At 40.0% G+C, this 15,702-nt stretch overlaps 2 protein-coding genes across 2 annotated transcripts; both read right to left on the reverse strand.

The window, feature by feature from the left end:
• Positions 1 to 3,106: 3,106 nt before the first annotated feature.
• LOC137914294 (RUN domain-containing protein 3A-like) lies at positions 3,107 to 7,985 on the reverse strand. The gene is made up of 12 exons (XM_068757899.1): positions 7,932 to 7,985; positions 7,778 to 7,872; positions 6,383 to 6,498; positions 6,158 to 6,285; positions 5,653 to 5,738; positions 5,470 to 5,559; positions 5,308 to 5,388; positions 4,757 to 4,922; positions 4,059 to 4,216; positions 3,771 to 3,890; positions 3,363 to 3,463; positions 3,107 to 3,249 (listed from the first exon to the last, which is right to left on the reverse strand). The coding sequence occupies exons 1-12, from the start codon at positions 7,983 to 7,985 to the stop codon at positions 3,107 to 3,109; spliced, it is 1,338 nt and encodes a 445-aa protein (XP_068614000.1).
• A 2,155-nt stretch (positions 7,986 to 10,140) lies between these two features.
• LOC137914295 (parathyroid hormone/parathyroid hormone-related peptide receptor-like) lies at positions 10,141 to 14,978 on the reverse strand. Its single transcript, XM_068757900.1, has 13 exons — positions 14,892 to 14,978; positions 13,328 to 13,433; positions 12,955 to 13,065; positions 12,676 to 12,800; positions 12,377 to 12,471; positions 12,062 to 12,215; positions 11,631 to 11,784; positions 11,491 to 11,551; positions 11,350 to 11,416; positions 11,183 to 11,277; positions 10,956 to 11,097; positions 10,711 to 10,752; positions 10,141 to 10,614 (listed from the first exon to the last, which is right to left on the reverse strand). Exons 1-13 carry the CDS (start codon positions 14,955 to 14,957, stop codon positions 10,141 to 10,143), a joined length of 1,692 nt encoding a protein of 563 aa, XP_068614001.1. The 5' UTR covers positions 14,958 to 14,978.
• Between the last annotated feature and the right edge of the window lie 724 nt (positions 14,979 to 15,702).

Here is a 15,702-nt window from a genome sequence, read left to right on the forward strand (position 1 = left end):
AAGATTTCAATGCTATTGGGCAATCCGACATCAATCTGTCAAACTTCTGACAATTACATTTTGGTGTCACCGCCCCGCGATTAAATCTTTTTTTTTCTTTATGGCGTGTATAATTCTTTACCTTAGTGTTTTAATTCTACACTTGATGGATTTTTGTTATTCCTCTTTAGCATGTTTGTCTGTCATTGTTTGAAGACGAAAGAGATGATTTAATGAAGTCTGTCTCATCATAGAAAGATCTGATTTGACAAAAACTAATGACTTGATATTTCTTAATGGTTGCAAAAATATCAGCAGGCGTTTTACCATCCAAAAAAACACTTAAACTGTGTAAAATTACATGTTTTCATTTACAAATTTGCTCAGTTAGTACTAAAATTACAGCCTGTATTTTATCCATTACTAACTGTTAAAAATCTTGTTTTATTCCGTAATAAACACAAAGAAACCAACATAGAAAAAAATGTCACCAAACCAACATACAATATTTTCATCACTCGTGGCGTGTCCTTCCATTAGTGTCGACTGCAGCAGGAATCCTCCGTCTCATGGACTGGCATGACCTCTAGAATGTTATGGGACGGGATGAGTCTTTGAAGGAGATTTGCAGTCATCCACTCAAGCAAGCCCCACAAGGTTTGAACGGCGTTCAGGTGGAGTTTAGGTCTCGGATCTGATCGCTAATCTAGCTGGTTTCTGAGTGGACCCTCAGGAGTGGCTTTGGGTAGTGAGTGTGTATTCTGAGTGTGAACTGTGGAAGATAAATGTTGTGACTCACTGTAAAAGGGAGTGCCAGTGCTGGGCCTAGAGTAGGGGCTAGAGATAAAACGTCTTGCATATGAAGGGGCAGATGCTAGAGCAGTGGCGAGCCTCCCTCCATAACATTTACCAAAGGCCCTTCGGCTGCTGTTTGTTTAGCCCTGCGTATTTGTCTGTGTTAATGAAGGATTGTAACCTATGACCTAATGGTAGCAATTTCAAACCAAAAAGAGAGGCATGAAAACAAAAAGTGACCTCAGAGCATCATAAAAATATGATTTTTTTGTATTTAATTTTTGGATATATTTTACTGCCAAATTTAAGTCAATGCACTTTAGCTATTTAAAATAAAGTTACTTTATTCAAGTTCCATAAAAGGTTATGATGGCTCGTCCAACCTGAGGTACCAGTGTTGTACTGGAGTCCGAATAGACTGATAAGACAAAACCCCACACTTCTTATGAATGTGACCAGTACATATACACGACTGTGGGCGCACAAAATATTATTTATTTCAATGTAAGAGAGGTCAAAGTTAAAATAAATCATCTTTTTAATTAAATCAATATAATATAATCTGGGAACCATTATTATTATTATTAACATTTCATGTCAATACATTTTGTGAATCTCTGAAGCTGATAATTGTAATTTGTTTTTAGGCAGTCAGAATGGAATAAAATCATTTTTATTTTGTAGCAAACTAGGGTGCGTCCCCAAAACCCTGCAACCCCAAGAAAAACAGTCATCGCACAATAGCATTAATGTTTTTTAAAAAAAAGGCTGTTTTATTGAAATATTTTAATTACATAGCCTACCCCAACTCTCATCAAAACGGCATGAGATTTAAATAAAAAAGTAGAAAAAATAAATAAAAAATGGCAAAAACTAAATCAAATGGCACATATAAACAATACACTTTCACTGTTTCTCTCCTGCTCAGTCTACTCTATCAAGCGAGATTCAAGGAAAAAGACAATGAAAACATTCATTCTGCATAGTCACAAATGCATTTTGGATTCATGTCTTCATTTTATGTTCACATTGTACCGGCTCTGCAAACGTCTGTAGCAGGGCAGGTCTTTTATGTCACAACCTACGGTAGTTTGTTTGTTTTTTGTATCTAACCTACTGTATGATTTAACAAGGTTGAAACTGTCGTTTGCAGCTGCATCTCTTGAATTTGAAATGGTCATTGCCATAAAAATAAAAAAAATTGCTAATCTCTTAACTTTTCAGTCATGTAATGTAATCTGACAAAAGACTTTATCTCCTGTACGGTGTAAAGTGGTGCACAGTGTTCCAAATGTCATTTTACACCCAGCACCCGTGACGTTCAAGTCTTAACTTGAGTCCATCTGTGTGCCTATGGGAGTGTTGGTCTTCAAATGAGGTGCGGTCACAAGCGTTGCTGCTTTGCTATCTTGACAGAGCAGAAAGTGAATGCTCCCCTTACCAAAAAAAAAAAGAACGATTTAAATTCAATGCTGCAGTGTTATTCATGTACATTTACATTCACTTGCAACTAAAACACATTTCAGCCATTTTAGAGACTAGCACCCATATGGGCATTTCACTGCACCTGCATTTCTGATTCACTCAATTCCAACAATTGCACTCTGTGCAACTCTGAGCTTTACATAATTAGATATGAAGCCATTTCTATTTTTGCATAAATGAAAGTGTGTGTCATTTCTACTGCTCGAGGATCACAACAGGCAATGTATTTTAAAATGTTTCCTCATTAATAGTATACTATTTCAGTCGTCTCCATTCTGTCCACGACTAACGAGAATATGATTTTTTTTAAACTTATTTTTGTATCCTTTTTTTTTACTGCCAAACATAAGACAATGCACTTTAACCATTTAAAATAAAGTTGCCAGTTTCAAGTTAAGTTCACCAAAAGATTATGATGGGTCATCCAACCTGAAGTACCAGCGATGTGCTGGATTCAGAATAAGATACACAGACCGATAAGACACAGACAATTGAACAAGTACATGGGAACTGGGACTGTGGGTGCACAAACTCTAATAGTGCGATGTCAGAGAGGCGAGAGAAGAAGAGCGAAGTCGAACCAACTGTTTGCATTTGAAGAGGCGTAATCACAATTAAAGAGTGAAACTGAGGGAGGTCATCAGGCAGGACAGCAGCTATTCCTGCATCATTGTAGGACAGTCCCCAACACAAAGACTACTTTTTCACTTTAAGTTCAGCAGTGCTCAGACTATAAAGGTGAAGGGACTCGCACAAGGGCCACGAAAGAGTCATTTTTTTGCCTACCAAAAGCAGTCTTATGGTAACCATGTCTTTCGAGTGGTTGGTAGAGTGTCTTTGGCGCCCCCTAGCTGGGAGAGATGGCAGGACTATTCCCTGTGCTGATATTGACCAGGCACTCACTGGACTTGAGGCTAGCCAAAGATTTGCAGCTCGGGAGGGAGACCAAGGACCCACAGAGACCCATCATGGAGGGGGTGTAGTCTTTTTCTGGAGGGGTGGGGTACACATACACAGGGAGAGTAAATTAAACAGTCTGGGTGTTCTTATTCACGTATTATCTTAACAAAACACTGTGCTCTAGACGTGTTAAAAAAAGTCACCTGTGCACCAGGCTTCTCCATTCTGTTTCAGATGTATCCCCCGGGAGTCTGAATCCACGCTCAAGTCACCTGAGAGCAACTCTGTGCTGGGGAAACTCCTCCTGCAGATCAACAGAAGTTAAGGGTTTTTGGTCAGCATGCAGTAAAGTTGCATGCTTCCAGACAGACCTGAGAGTTTATTAATTAAAAAAGCTGATTATTTAAACTATAACAAAAAATACATTGCATGGATGAAACATCATTTAATTCTTTAGGTTATTAGAAGGCAAGCAAGCAAAAATAATGCAGTGTTCCACATGTATTATTATTTAGATATGTTAGATGTATTAAGTGTGTGCGCATGCATTCAGTAAAGCATGCTGCTTGTACACTCAAATACAGGCCAGGTAGATAGACAGGCGGTCAAACCTGCGGAACAGCTGGACGCCTTCTCGGTTGTTGTACGGCTGGACCGTCGGCCACTGGTTGATCAGAGGGATCGAAAGATTTTTGGCAAGGTGCTCGGAGTCACACGGAACCAAGCATGTCCTGAAAAACATGAGAATGCAACAAAGGACATATTCAAATCCGCCCGGTATCAACAAACCAACACCGAGGATGAACAGGCTTTATATTCAGGCAGTGAGGAGTTTTTTGCTTCCCACATTGTTCCCATACGGGTGAAACCCGAACGCTAGCCTCTCTCCACACACTCACAGTTGCTCCTGAAGCTCCAAGACGATGGCCTCGAGTTCTTTCTTCTCCTGCAGGCTGTGACTCTGGAGTTCCTCCAGTCGGGCCTTCAGCCTCTTGTTTTCCGTTTCGGCATTTTTCAGCTGGGACTCACGCAGGCGTACAAGCTCCTCCAGGTAACCCTGACAACGCACACTAAATGACTTACACCATCCTTCCTCGGATACTCTCATCATTCAGCGTCCATCTATGATACTTTGGCATACTGAATATATTATTTTGGGATTTTCCGATTTAGGGTATAGATTTAAGACAAAGTTCATTCATCATATAAGCCTCCAAAAGCAATAGCTTTTTAAAGTGAAGCCTCCCCAATGATTCATTTAAAATGGATCTATAGACTTTTTCAGAAATAAACTTTTCTTCTTCCAGAGAAAACGCATGAAAAGATTGTTATCACGTATTTGTTGATTTAATAAAATACGACAGGCCACAGCCTGTTAGCGTAAAATAAAAAACAAGATAAACATAGCTTTGTGTTTATAGACCTAGAACTCCAGCTGTTTTCCATGTTTATAGTCTTTTTGCAAAGCTATGCTAACCACCTTCTGGCTATAAATGTTTTTAACTCCATTAAATTCAAAATTTGTGTTAAACTTGTCAGAAAGTCAATCCGGCCTTTTCCCAAAATATTGCACCACTGCAAAAAGATGGCGGCGCACCTTCTGAGCATTGACTATCTTGAATCTCTGCTCCATCTTGCGGCACTTTGTGCTCCAGCTCTCCTCGTCGGAGACCAAGGGAACGTAGGGGTGCTCAGGGACGCTGTCGCCGCTTGTGCTGCTGTCGACACTCTGCCGATCGTCGTCATCGCTCAAGTAATCATAGCTGCAATGGAAGAAGACAAATTGTTGCTTTTTCAGTACCCAGCATTGCGATTCACATGATTGTGCTGTGCATAGTTGTTTTCTGTGTTCTGTGTTTATTCTCAGAGAGAGAGAGAAACACGGTTTTTCGATTTTGCTGCTATGCATATGAAAGATTTATAGGATAATTGACAATAAAGGAATCTTGAATAAGTGACTAAAAAGACTTCAACTCAATAGTAATTTACAGTAGTTTCTATTTGTAAATGATATACAGCATACAGTACATCAACACGCACACGCACACACATTTTTGTCTGCAACCTCACTCAGGTGAAAAATAGGGACATGGCGATGTTCAACTGAGCAATACCAAAGAGAGAGACATAAAATAAGTCCTAAATTACCTTTGTGTGAATTTCAAGTATGGGGTGTAGTCAATCACAGCAGGAGATTTCCCATCCAATGCCTCTCCTTTCAGACAAAAACTATGGACGAGAAGCCACATGACGCGTGAGTTAATACGCACCCATCCATCCAAAGTGTCTCAACATGATGCTCCTCCTCACCTGAAATCTATGGCTCCGAGGCCTAGAAGCATCCCGGTCAGGACCGTGGCTTCCTCCCTCAGCACTATGGCTCCTTCTGCGTAGAACCTCCTAAAGCACAGAGAAAAATACAACCAGATTGAGCGCACGGTACCCGCAGGGCTGGATGATACTGTACTGTATGTGACATGTGGGGACTCTAACTTGGTTGTTCTGCTGTCCCTCAGAGCCGTGGCGATGTATTCAGACAGCCTCTTCTCCATCAGGGCAATTCTCATCCAGGCTCGCCCCTGAAGGAAAGAGCAGAGCTTCAGTTATCTCAGTATATAGTATATACAGACCGACAATCAAATGAGAACACTGCATACTCAGATGGAAATACTTATTTCTGATTAAAAACATTAACTTTGTAGCCAATAACCTTCATTATTGATAACATGGAGAGTTGCCTTCAATTGCGATGATCAATTAGAGAGACCAGTCCAATAAAGGCAGTGAAAATAAATATCAGAATCAGAATCAGAATACTTTAATAATCCCATAGGGAAATTATAAAGGAGCCACCAAGTAGAGGAATAAAGGTCATGAAATTAAAGATCTGAAATTCAAGTCAGTGGATATCAGATGTTTTCCGTTTGGCCTTTCTGAAATAAAAGTCTTCCCTCAGGTGAGTATCGGGACGATTGCTGTGTTTGTGGACCAGGCTTGCCTTGGCTCGTGAGGTGCTGATGTTTTCCATGCCCTCGATGCTGCTGATGCAGCTGTTGGGGACTTTAGCACAGGCAAGACGAATGTAGTCCCAGTAACTCCTCTGACCATCAAACCAGCTCCCAGAGCCTAAAAAACAGTGACATTATGATGACAAAATAGCGATTCTCTTTTTGTTTTGTTTACAAACCAGCTTTGTTCATTTCCCACGCAGTCGGACGTTTACCTTTAAAACGATGGCTGAGGATGTGTTCAAGAATGGCCGCAAAGTTGATGAACTCCTCAGACGAATCATCGATGGGCTCTGCCGTGTATTTCTCTAACAGCGTTTTAACCGAAAACCTGAGCGTGGAGACGAGACGGGGAAGTTTTAAACAGTAATAAAGTCACCGAGGGAACAGATCAGATTCATGGATGACTGATTAGTTTGTTTCAGTTTGGAACCATCGTGATGAAGAAAACCAACACACACTGCTAACATCATAAATTAAATCCGACATGAATGATAATACGACTGATCAATGAGGAAATAAATCATACATATAAATAATAACTATATTTCCTAGAATAAAACCTGACAGATGCTATTAGTCCAGGCCTTAAAAGGGACACACAGACCGAACAATCCCGTCTAGACATGACATCTGCAGCGATGAGAGAATATTCTCTTATATTGTTTGTTTTGTTTGTTGCCGATTCCCAGAATTGACCTTCAATGGCTGAATATTTACAGTTTTTATTAAAGCACATAGGAGGACTCTAATCACACCACAGATCATTGAGGCCAGTGATTTCACCACCCATTGTTCCAAAGGCAACAATGTTCCATTCAGCTGCTCTGACTGTAGCGAGATGCTGGACAATAAATGGCTGCCTATCCTCAAAAGGCGCCTACCCCCCCCCCCCCCCCCATGTTTTATCTGCATTACAGATGAGACATTGGCCAGAAACAATTGCCATGCAGATGTCCGAATGAGTGTGTGTGGTGTTTGTCTGACAGGTGGTCTACTTTAGAGTCCAACGTGACTTTGCATGCATGCGTAGAGCAGACTCCTTTGCTGTTGCATCCTTTTAAAAAACAAGATAAAAGACACAAATCATGACAAAATAAAAGGTAAATGTAAAAAGCGTAAAACTACAAAAAGAAGTTTTTTTTTTTTTTTTTTATGTTATATTTTATTCAACCTTGTTAGAACTTTGGCTCATGCTTTGTTCGGCAAAGGGCGTTAAAGTGCACGTCTCCATCCGGATACTGTCTGATCAGGACTTGATGCAGGTCTCCCTGTTACCACGGTCCCTTGGGTGCCAGCTCTGCATGCTTGCCCTATTAAGGTTGTCGTCATAGCAACCAGGCCATCAGTGGGGTGACAATAAATCACTCTGACAAAGATGACACTGCTAAACTCACACAGAGAAACCAGTTTGCCTGCGGAAAGCCCTGCCCTGTATTCAGAGGTTATTATGGGTGTGACGTGAGGGCGCATGTTAGAATGTTTTATGAGCGTTCCTTCTCTGGCGGTTAGAATAAAACAGGACCAATTATGCGTTAACACACAAATAACAAGTAAACACGCAGCTTTACTCTCGTTAAATCTTTATTTAAATCAAGCAATAAACCGACCTGCAAACGGTGATGAGGTTTTGTCGCTCCGCCGCAACGTTCCGAGCCGACGCTAATTTCGAGGCGTCGTCCATCGCCGCTCGAACACAGCCGGACTCCACGCAGGAGGGGGCAGCCTGACATCAAAGGAGAGGGACCCCTCCCTGCAGCCCACCGGCCCTCCTCGGGATGCTTGCCCGGCCGGATCAGAGCCGCTGCACGCCGGCATCAATCATTTGTCTTCCAGCAGAAGTGCAGCGTGTCGGATGCGTTTTTAAAATGACTCCTACAAACAGAGATGATCTACAGCTGTGCCATTTCCCGTCCTCCTCCTGTCTCCTCTCCCCTCCTCCTTTTTTTTGACGCTATCATGACGTCACTGGACCAGCCCTCCAGAATGTATGACGAATCACCTCCGTGACTTTAGCGGTCGTCACGTTTCACAATTTACTGTTGGTTTTCTGACTAAGTCAGTTCAATAAAATGTTTACAGCCCTGATTAAAAAAAAATACAGTAAATTACACACTAATCATTTTCACAATTTTAATTTTTTAGATATTGAAAAACGGCTTCAGATTTACTGACCCGCTGATGATGAGGTCATTACGATGAGATAAACACATGCACGTGCATTTTATTATTAGTCTCATTACACGTTCCATTATTTGAACTTCTTTTGAAATCTATTGATCTTTGAACTTGTAATAATTACGCTGTTTCATGTTAATTATTCATTCTTGGTTGACAACAGCCTTTAGAATTACGGTTAGAGATCAATAATGGTGATCTCATCAACCCTGCTGTCATCATGCTGCATGGATCATTTTTGCTCTTGTGATTTCCGATCAGCATCCTCTCAACTCGTCTCTCTCCATCCCTTTGTTCTGCTCCTCCCACTACCAGAAAAGATCTTCTCTCTTCTGATCATGTATCTGGATTCTGAACTCTAAAGCATCATCAAATTATTGCATTCCGGTCGGCAATATTTTGCTTTCTCATAAACTGACAGTTGAGATATAATCACTCATGCATGTATAGCTGTGTCTAATACTCCATCCCATGAGGAGGATATTTATGCAGTAGTGAATGTCTTTAAATTAAATTCAAAAGTAAGCACGTGTGATATGCAAAGACAATAATGTCTCACATTATGGAAAAAGTCTTATCATCTATATGTTATTATTTCAGATTTTATTGGACATTTTATTAGTTTTTATTTACAATTTATGGCCTAAAAGTTCATAAATCCCAAATTTGTTGTTTTAGTCCTTTTGGGATTATTAACACAATACTAATTATAACACAAGTAACAAACTAATAGAATGCCTTGCAGTTCCACAATAATGCACTATATATACACTTCACATTTAAAAAAATAAAAATAAAAATTGTGGCTGGTGTATTTCATCATTTTTTACTTATTTATTAATCTATTGTCTCTGGTAGATTCCAATGTAATTTTAAACTACGATAAGTGACTCTATTTCTACCATGTTTTGATTTAGTCTATTTCTGCCTATAAATATTTTATGCCTTTGTCCTTTACCACTCATAGAGGAGATGTCCATGAGCAGCTCTGGTGCTTCTTGCTTTAAGATGAGGCTTTTAGGAATTGTGTGAAATTCTGGACAGCGTTGTAAAGGAATTTAGGTCACACACAGGAAGGGTCTGGGGTTTGGCCTCTGATGTTTAGAAGGTTTGTGCATCTGCCCTAAGGCTCCTGTCAGACTGATAAATAGGGCTAAGAAGCCAAAAGGCAACACACAAAATGTGGACAGAGGAATCCAGCCAGTGTAGACGTTCTGTCTGGAAATTACTGGCTGTTAATAACAAAAAATGCAGTTATCTTAATGCATATCATGTAAGTTTTTGAGGAAAAGTAAGCAACTTGAGGTGGGGTCAGTCTGTCTGGCCTGGAAAATCCAACACAGACAAAACACAAAGGATCGAGGAAACCATCCTTTGAAACATCCACATCTATCTTTTCTAAATTCCCTTTACCCTCGCGTCTACACAGATATTTAGCTTCTGTTCACTTTTACTTTAGCATTAAGAGAAAACAGAAAAAATAAGTACAATGCACAGGCATAGCCAAAGATTAAATAAATACACATGACATTCATAAGGAAATTGCTTAAAGATGGAAAAAGTTGACACAACAGGACACGCAACCCGACATAGTCCACATATTATTATGACGATGTCTATAGTCCAGATCTGATATTTCATCATGAGAAAAGGCCTTCAGTGTCATTTTATGATAGCGTATTTGATTTCTCTTATAACATGTCAAAGCAAACAGGCAGAAATGTCTAGCTTGGTAAGTTGCCAGTTTTGTGTTTGCAAATGCAAATTGAAAATGGAGGTTTATATGATAACATCATCACAAGCTGGTCTCCAGCTCTTTCAGAGATACGGAGCTGTTCGTATCTAATGCTCCAGGGCTTCTGTTTAGAGATACTCCCTGACATTTTTGGTCACGACTTCCTTTGCTGACTTTGACATGCCTGGCAAAAACTCCATGCTCTTTCCTCTCAATCTTCTGCACAACCTGCTCCTGTTGGGAGGCGCAGTCCTCAGAATCTCCTGGCATGTATCCCGGGAGGCTGGCTGGAGGGTGGGGAGAGTTTTGCTGTGGCAGCTTGACCCCTGGCCCTCCACTCGTAGGGCCCACTGCACCTCCAGTGAAGGGTCTGGCATTGGTAGCAGACGAGCTGACACTGTGGGTGTTGGTGTGTGACATCATGCCGCCGTAGTAGCAGCTGCCCCCACCACCGCTGCTGGTCATTCTGGCTTTGTGTTTGAAATCCTGCGTGAGGCTACGTCTTAACCATGCCTTCTTCACCTCCGCCTGCACCTGAGAACAGGAAGAAAGTTATGGTTCTCTTTTTTTAAATGAAAAGACGAAGTGAATTTGTGTGACTTCAATCAAACTGAATTGTAGCTTCATTACCTCCCCATTGCAGAAACAGTAGATAAATGCCACAAAGAAGCCCTGAAAGATGATATTGACATTTTGCACCACATTAATGTGTGTAAATAATAAATGTTAAAAAAGCGTTTTGTTACCTAAAATAATTGAGGTAATTCTTCAACATTCAACAAAATAGGTGTTTGCTTGTTTTAGCTCCAGCAACTCCCATGACAATGCAGAGAAGCGGAAGAAAATGGATGCATGAGCTCGTGCTACATTCTGACCTGGGATGAATTGAAGAACATTTCATAGTGCATTTGCACCTGCCACAGAAGCCCAGTGACCTCAGTGTAGGGAAGAGCCATGAACACCATGTAATGAACTCCAAACAAGGGCATGAGGACTAATGTGGACTTTAGAAGTTTCCTGCAAATTCACAGAATAAACATTCACGCAGCAAATGAATGCTCAACTGTCTGAGCCAATTATGAGGTGGTAAATAGACAAGTACCTGTATTGCTGCCGAGGGTCCAATTTACCAGTGTTTGTTTCCCACAGCTTAGATGCCAGCACACGTATTATGTTGACAAAAAGGAGGAAATTCACCTGCAGGGGCAGAGGTGTACAGCAAAAACGCTCAAGTGTCAAATATAAGTTAACAGTGTAAAGTCTTCTTACAACAATGGCTGCCAAAATGGGGACTTGATAGATCCACTTCAGGTTTCCTGCACTGATGTCCCAGCATCTGGCCACAGGAATGGAAAAGTTGAAGAGGGCACTATGTATGTATTAAATGAGCAAATGCAGCACAGGACTCACTGTGTGTCCGCCAACGACGCCCGTGCGCTGACCCAAATGGACACAAACACAGCTGGAACACCTACGATCATTTGAGAGAACGGTAAGGAGATCAGCCACCGTTTGCCCCATAAGTGATGAGTGTATGGTACGATTCTTACCCCAGCCAATGATGATAAGAGCGCAGAGGTAGTTCTTGTCAGAGAGGAAGGCCATGAAGATGAGGCTATGTAAGTACAAGCCCTCCACCAGGATCCAGTAATGATTGGTCGCCAGGAAATAAAGGAAAACTGTAACAGCGACTTTACATCCGGCCTGAGGCAAAAGGTGCAATAGCATTCAAACAGGTCCTACAAGACCATATAGTGCATAAAAAATACAATAATATAGTATAATTAGGGATTTATATTTTGTTCTATATTAATTTGCTTGATTTTTGTAAAGATTTTACACATTAATCTTACATTGCTCCATTTTTTATTTTATTGTATCTGATATTGAGCTCCTTTTTGGCAAGAATACAATGGGCGACATTAAGTTTAGAAAAGAAACAATGGGTAAATGGTAATAAAGGTAACAATATAAAGTTTACCATATGGGGCTTCAGTACACTGAAATCTGTCTTTGCATTGTGGTCATCAGACATGGCGTTGAGAACAGCATCCTTCACGAAAATACTGACAGCCCGACATATGAAGGAGGTGAAGAGGTGAATGTGGATGTAATTACGTGTGCAGTGGAGACGCCTTAATAGGACAGACAGAGAAAAATATGTTAGACTTTAAGAAAATTCACATCCTATCTTGGTGCAAATTACATTCCTTCCTTTTTTCTAGTTTATGAATCGACTGTTAATCTGCTCTTCACATCTTTCATCTGAATATGAATGAGGTTTTCTCTTTCTTACTTGAAGTAGCTGAGGATGGAGACAGCCGCCAGCAGCGATGCCAGAGAAACTGAGTAGCCAACGGTGTACATGAGATGAAGTCTCTCAAACACCTTCTGGAGCAAAACAAAAACATACGTAGGGTGCACAGATCCAATAGACAGAGCATATTTATAGATCATCTTTATAATAATGTATGAAATATAAGGTATATACAGTATATAGAGCATATTGCACACTGATGTGTCTTTTAATGCAAAGATCCACGTAGTACTACACAGCAGTGCAGACATCAAGACAGTCAAACCCAATCTATGCACCTCCTCTTGGCTCCTGTGGTTGGAGATCAAGAAGGTGGTGCACTCTGTGTAGTTAGCCCAGGTACGGTTGATACTGAGGACCTGCTCCCAGTTCCCCGATGCATCACACTGGCGGTGGGCTCGCCCTAAATCGCAGAGCACACTCCCAAGTTTATCATATGCGACGCGGGAGCAACAGCACAGAAGTTGGTATAGCATGTTCCATTTCTCTCTCAGGTTTCAGGACCTATCAGGACAAAGATAAAAACAACACTGGTGCATATTAGTGTCCCTTCCTACCTCTGTGGTTGAAGTCATAGATGTACCCTGGACACATCACAGAAACCAGCTGACCCGCTCGGCTCTGCGGCCAGCAGATGATCCCATCCCACTCCGGGAGGCAGTCACCTTCTGCACAAAGTGTGGGAAACATCTCGATTCATACCGAAGCTGCATCTGATTACATTTCTTTGAAAAGGCTAATGAAGCAATTTATCAGTTTTAATGAAATATTCCACACAATTGTGTGCACTCAACTCCTCCACTGTAATTACAGAGATAACCAGATGCAGGATATTGGCCTAGTGTTGCATAATGTATGACTGATTGTCTGATTGTATATTTAATAGTGCTTTACTGTGACCCTACATTTACCAAGCAGCAGAACACAAACCTTCAACAAGGGTAATCTGTGCCTGGATCTTCTTTTCACACTTGACACGAGCGCCGATCAGGACGTAGATCTGCTCATCTCGTGTAATGACATCATCGGCGTCTATCTTTGGCAAGTGGATCAAAAAAATGAGATGTGAAATCAAGATAAGAAGGCAATAGATGCAATAAAATGCTAAATTTGGCATACAAGCGTTAAACACATCTTACTGTGTATGTCATAGAAAGGGAAAAGTACGAATAATATGAGAATGTCAGAATAATATAAATGATATTAATTTTGCTGGACATTTTATGGATTTTAACTACATAATGACGGAACATTTTAACATTGTTGATCAGTAATCCAAAATCTTGTGATGTAGTTTAAGAGTTATGATGCATTCCAGCCATTTATAAACAAAATAAAAGGACCTACCTAAATGTAAAATGGATTTCAAAAGACTCTATCCCTTGTAGAAATCTAATCAAGACAAAATCGGTTGAATTATATATTTTTGAAATTTCTCCACAACCAAAAGCAACTTTCAAGTCAACCACAGAGATCAAGATTTTCATGATAGAAGTTAATTTGATTTGATGTGCCTGATTAACTGATCTGTCAACCCCAAAAACTCCCTGGGGTTAAATCTGATATGCTGCCTCCAGGTGTTGTGAAATAGTTGTGTGAGGGTGTAGTATGTGATGATCCCTCGCCAAACCCCTTTTTCTCCAGCGTTGGAGCTGCCATTGTCCTCTCAACCTCAGCCACGCTGCTAAGAACTAGTCTACACAAGTGCCTTTGTGTTCCGAGGTACATTTCGCAACAGAGCAGCAGAAATTTATATAATTATTATTAGAAAGTTTATTATGAATTATTATAGAAAGTTATATAATTATTTGGACATATTTTTGCAAGCAATTTAGCAAACTGACTTTTCTGTTGGTTCTATTTTTTTTCTTTACAAAGGTTTGTACAAAGATAATTGAGTGATATTTAAGCTGCCTTTTAAAAGTTTGATTTCAATTCGTTCTACAATTTGGAAATACAATAAACATAAATGTAAAAAAAAGCACTGCACCTCAATCATCTGACAGTCAGTCTCCCTATTTGACGAGTATGTTCACCAAAGTGTAACATAAATCTATGTGCAGAAATGAAACAATCAAAGAAGTGACAGATACGTGAACCTTTTCTGGCCCTAAGTGCAGCAGAATGGAGCTAGTATTTCTGACGTAGTGTCATCCATTACATTATAGTGCAAGATATGATGCTACTGTGTGAAAAGTTTAAATTTAGAGCATGAAAACGTTTACGACTGGACTGGACCTTATTAGGTCGTTGGTTTCCCAATATCACAGACAAATCATTCTAATGATTCCAATGAAATTTACTAAAGAAAAGGTTTAAAAAAATCATAAAAATTGCTCAAGTAAAAATGATTAAAATATTAATTATTTTGTCGACAGAATGAGGAATATTTTTGATAAATTGATAAAAATGTTAATGAAATTATTACTTGTTATGTTATAAACAATTCAACTGATGACGTAATTGTGAAGATGTTTAGGATTAGTATACTTACCAGTGCAGTCGCTATTATTACACCGTTGAAAAAAGCCATGCAACCAATTCCTTTTACAAGCAGCATGATGTATTTCCAACTGCCGATCAAAACAGGATGTGTAAATCAGATCATCTTGTCCTCCTCACTGAAGGAAACTGCATCCCAGAATTAAGAACTATTCGTCTGTGGTGTCCCATCAGTACTCCTTGTATTTTAAAATGATTATTTTTGTTTTAGTAGTCAGTTTGCTGCTTAGATTGTCTGGAACTTTGACATCCCTTTTATAAACACCTCCTTTCTGCAGTTCTTCCATGTGGCTGATTGGACATCCCTGATCATGTTTGAGGGACGAGTCACTAACGTGAGTGTGCAGTGTGAGAAGGTTTCTGAAAGGGAGAGAGAGAAAGGAGAGCATTGTGGAAGGAATCTCCTCCTTCTAGAGTCCTTTGGACTGTTGCGTATCAGAAATGGGTTGGTGTGTGGCTTCCACCTCAGTTAACTCTTTGTGCTCCTCAGCCCTGTTGTCTTTTTTAACATATTCTGTTATATATATATATTCTATAAATACATATCCTATTTTGTTTTTCATCCACTATATCAAATTGCAAACTATTATATTCCATCCATCCATTTTCTTGTAGATGAGACGACCACATTCTCTCTATCTGCCTTACAGGTGTTGCTGGAGCCTATCCAAGCTGACTACGGGCAAACATGAACATGAACAAACGCATAAAAACGCATATAAATATATACTATAATCTATAACAACAGCAAAATTATTCAACCACCATTGCATGTGTACTGTGTATTGCTGTTTAAAATCATT

This window comes from Brachionichthys hirsutus, unplaced genomic scaffold (assembly GCF_040956055.1).
Source record: "Brachionichthys hirsutus isolate HB-005 unplaced genomic scaffold, CSIRO-AGI_Bhir_v1 contig_862, whole genome shotgun sequence".
In the NCBI taxonomy this organism is placed as follows: Eukaryota; Metazoa; Chordata; class Actinopteri; order Lophiiformes; family Brachionichthyidae; genus Brachionichthys; species Brachionichthys hirsutus.

What these genes read in the sequence shown, in the direction of transcription:
- LOC137914294 (XM_068757899.1), bottom strand. Translation starts at nt 7,985, where the DNA reads ATGCCGGCGTGCAGCGGCTCTGATCCGGCCGGGCAAGCATCCCGAGGA. An exon ending in AAGCATCCCGAGGAGGGCCG is followed by an intron (nt 7,873 to 7,931) that starts GTGGGCTGCAGG and finishes TCCTGCGTGGAG; the next exon opens with TCCGGCTGTGTTCGAGCGGC. An exon ending in TGGAGAAGCCTGGTGCACAG is followed by an intron (nt 3,250 to 3,362) that starts GTGACTTTTTTT and finishes CCACCCCTCCAG; the next exon opens with AAAAAGACTACACCCCCTCC.
- LOC137914295 (XM_068757900.1), bottom strand. Translation starts at nt 14,957, where the DNA reads ATGCTGCTTGTAAAAGGAATTGGTTGCATGGCTTTTTTCAACGGTGTA. An exon ending in TAATAATAGCGACTGCACTG is followed by an intron (nt 13,434 to 14,891) that starts GTAAGTATACTA and finishes CACTTGCCAAAG; the next exon opens with ATAGACGCCGATGATGTCAT. An exon ending in TGTTCTTCAATTCATCCCAG is followed by an intron (nt 10,753 to 10,955) that starts GTCAGAATGTAG and finishes ATCATCTTTCAG; the next exon opens with GGCTTCTTTGTGGCATTTAT.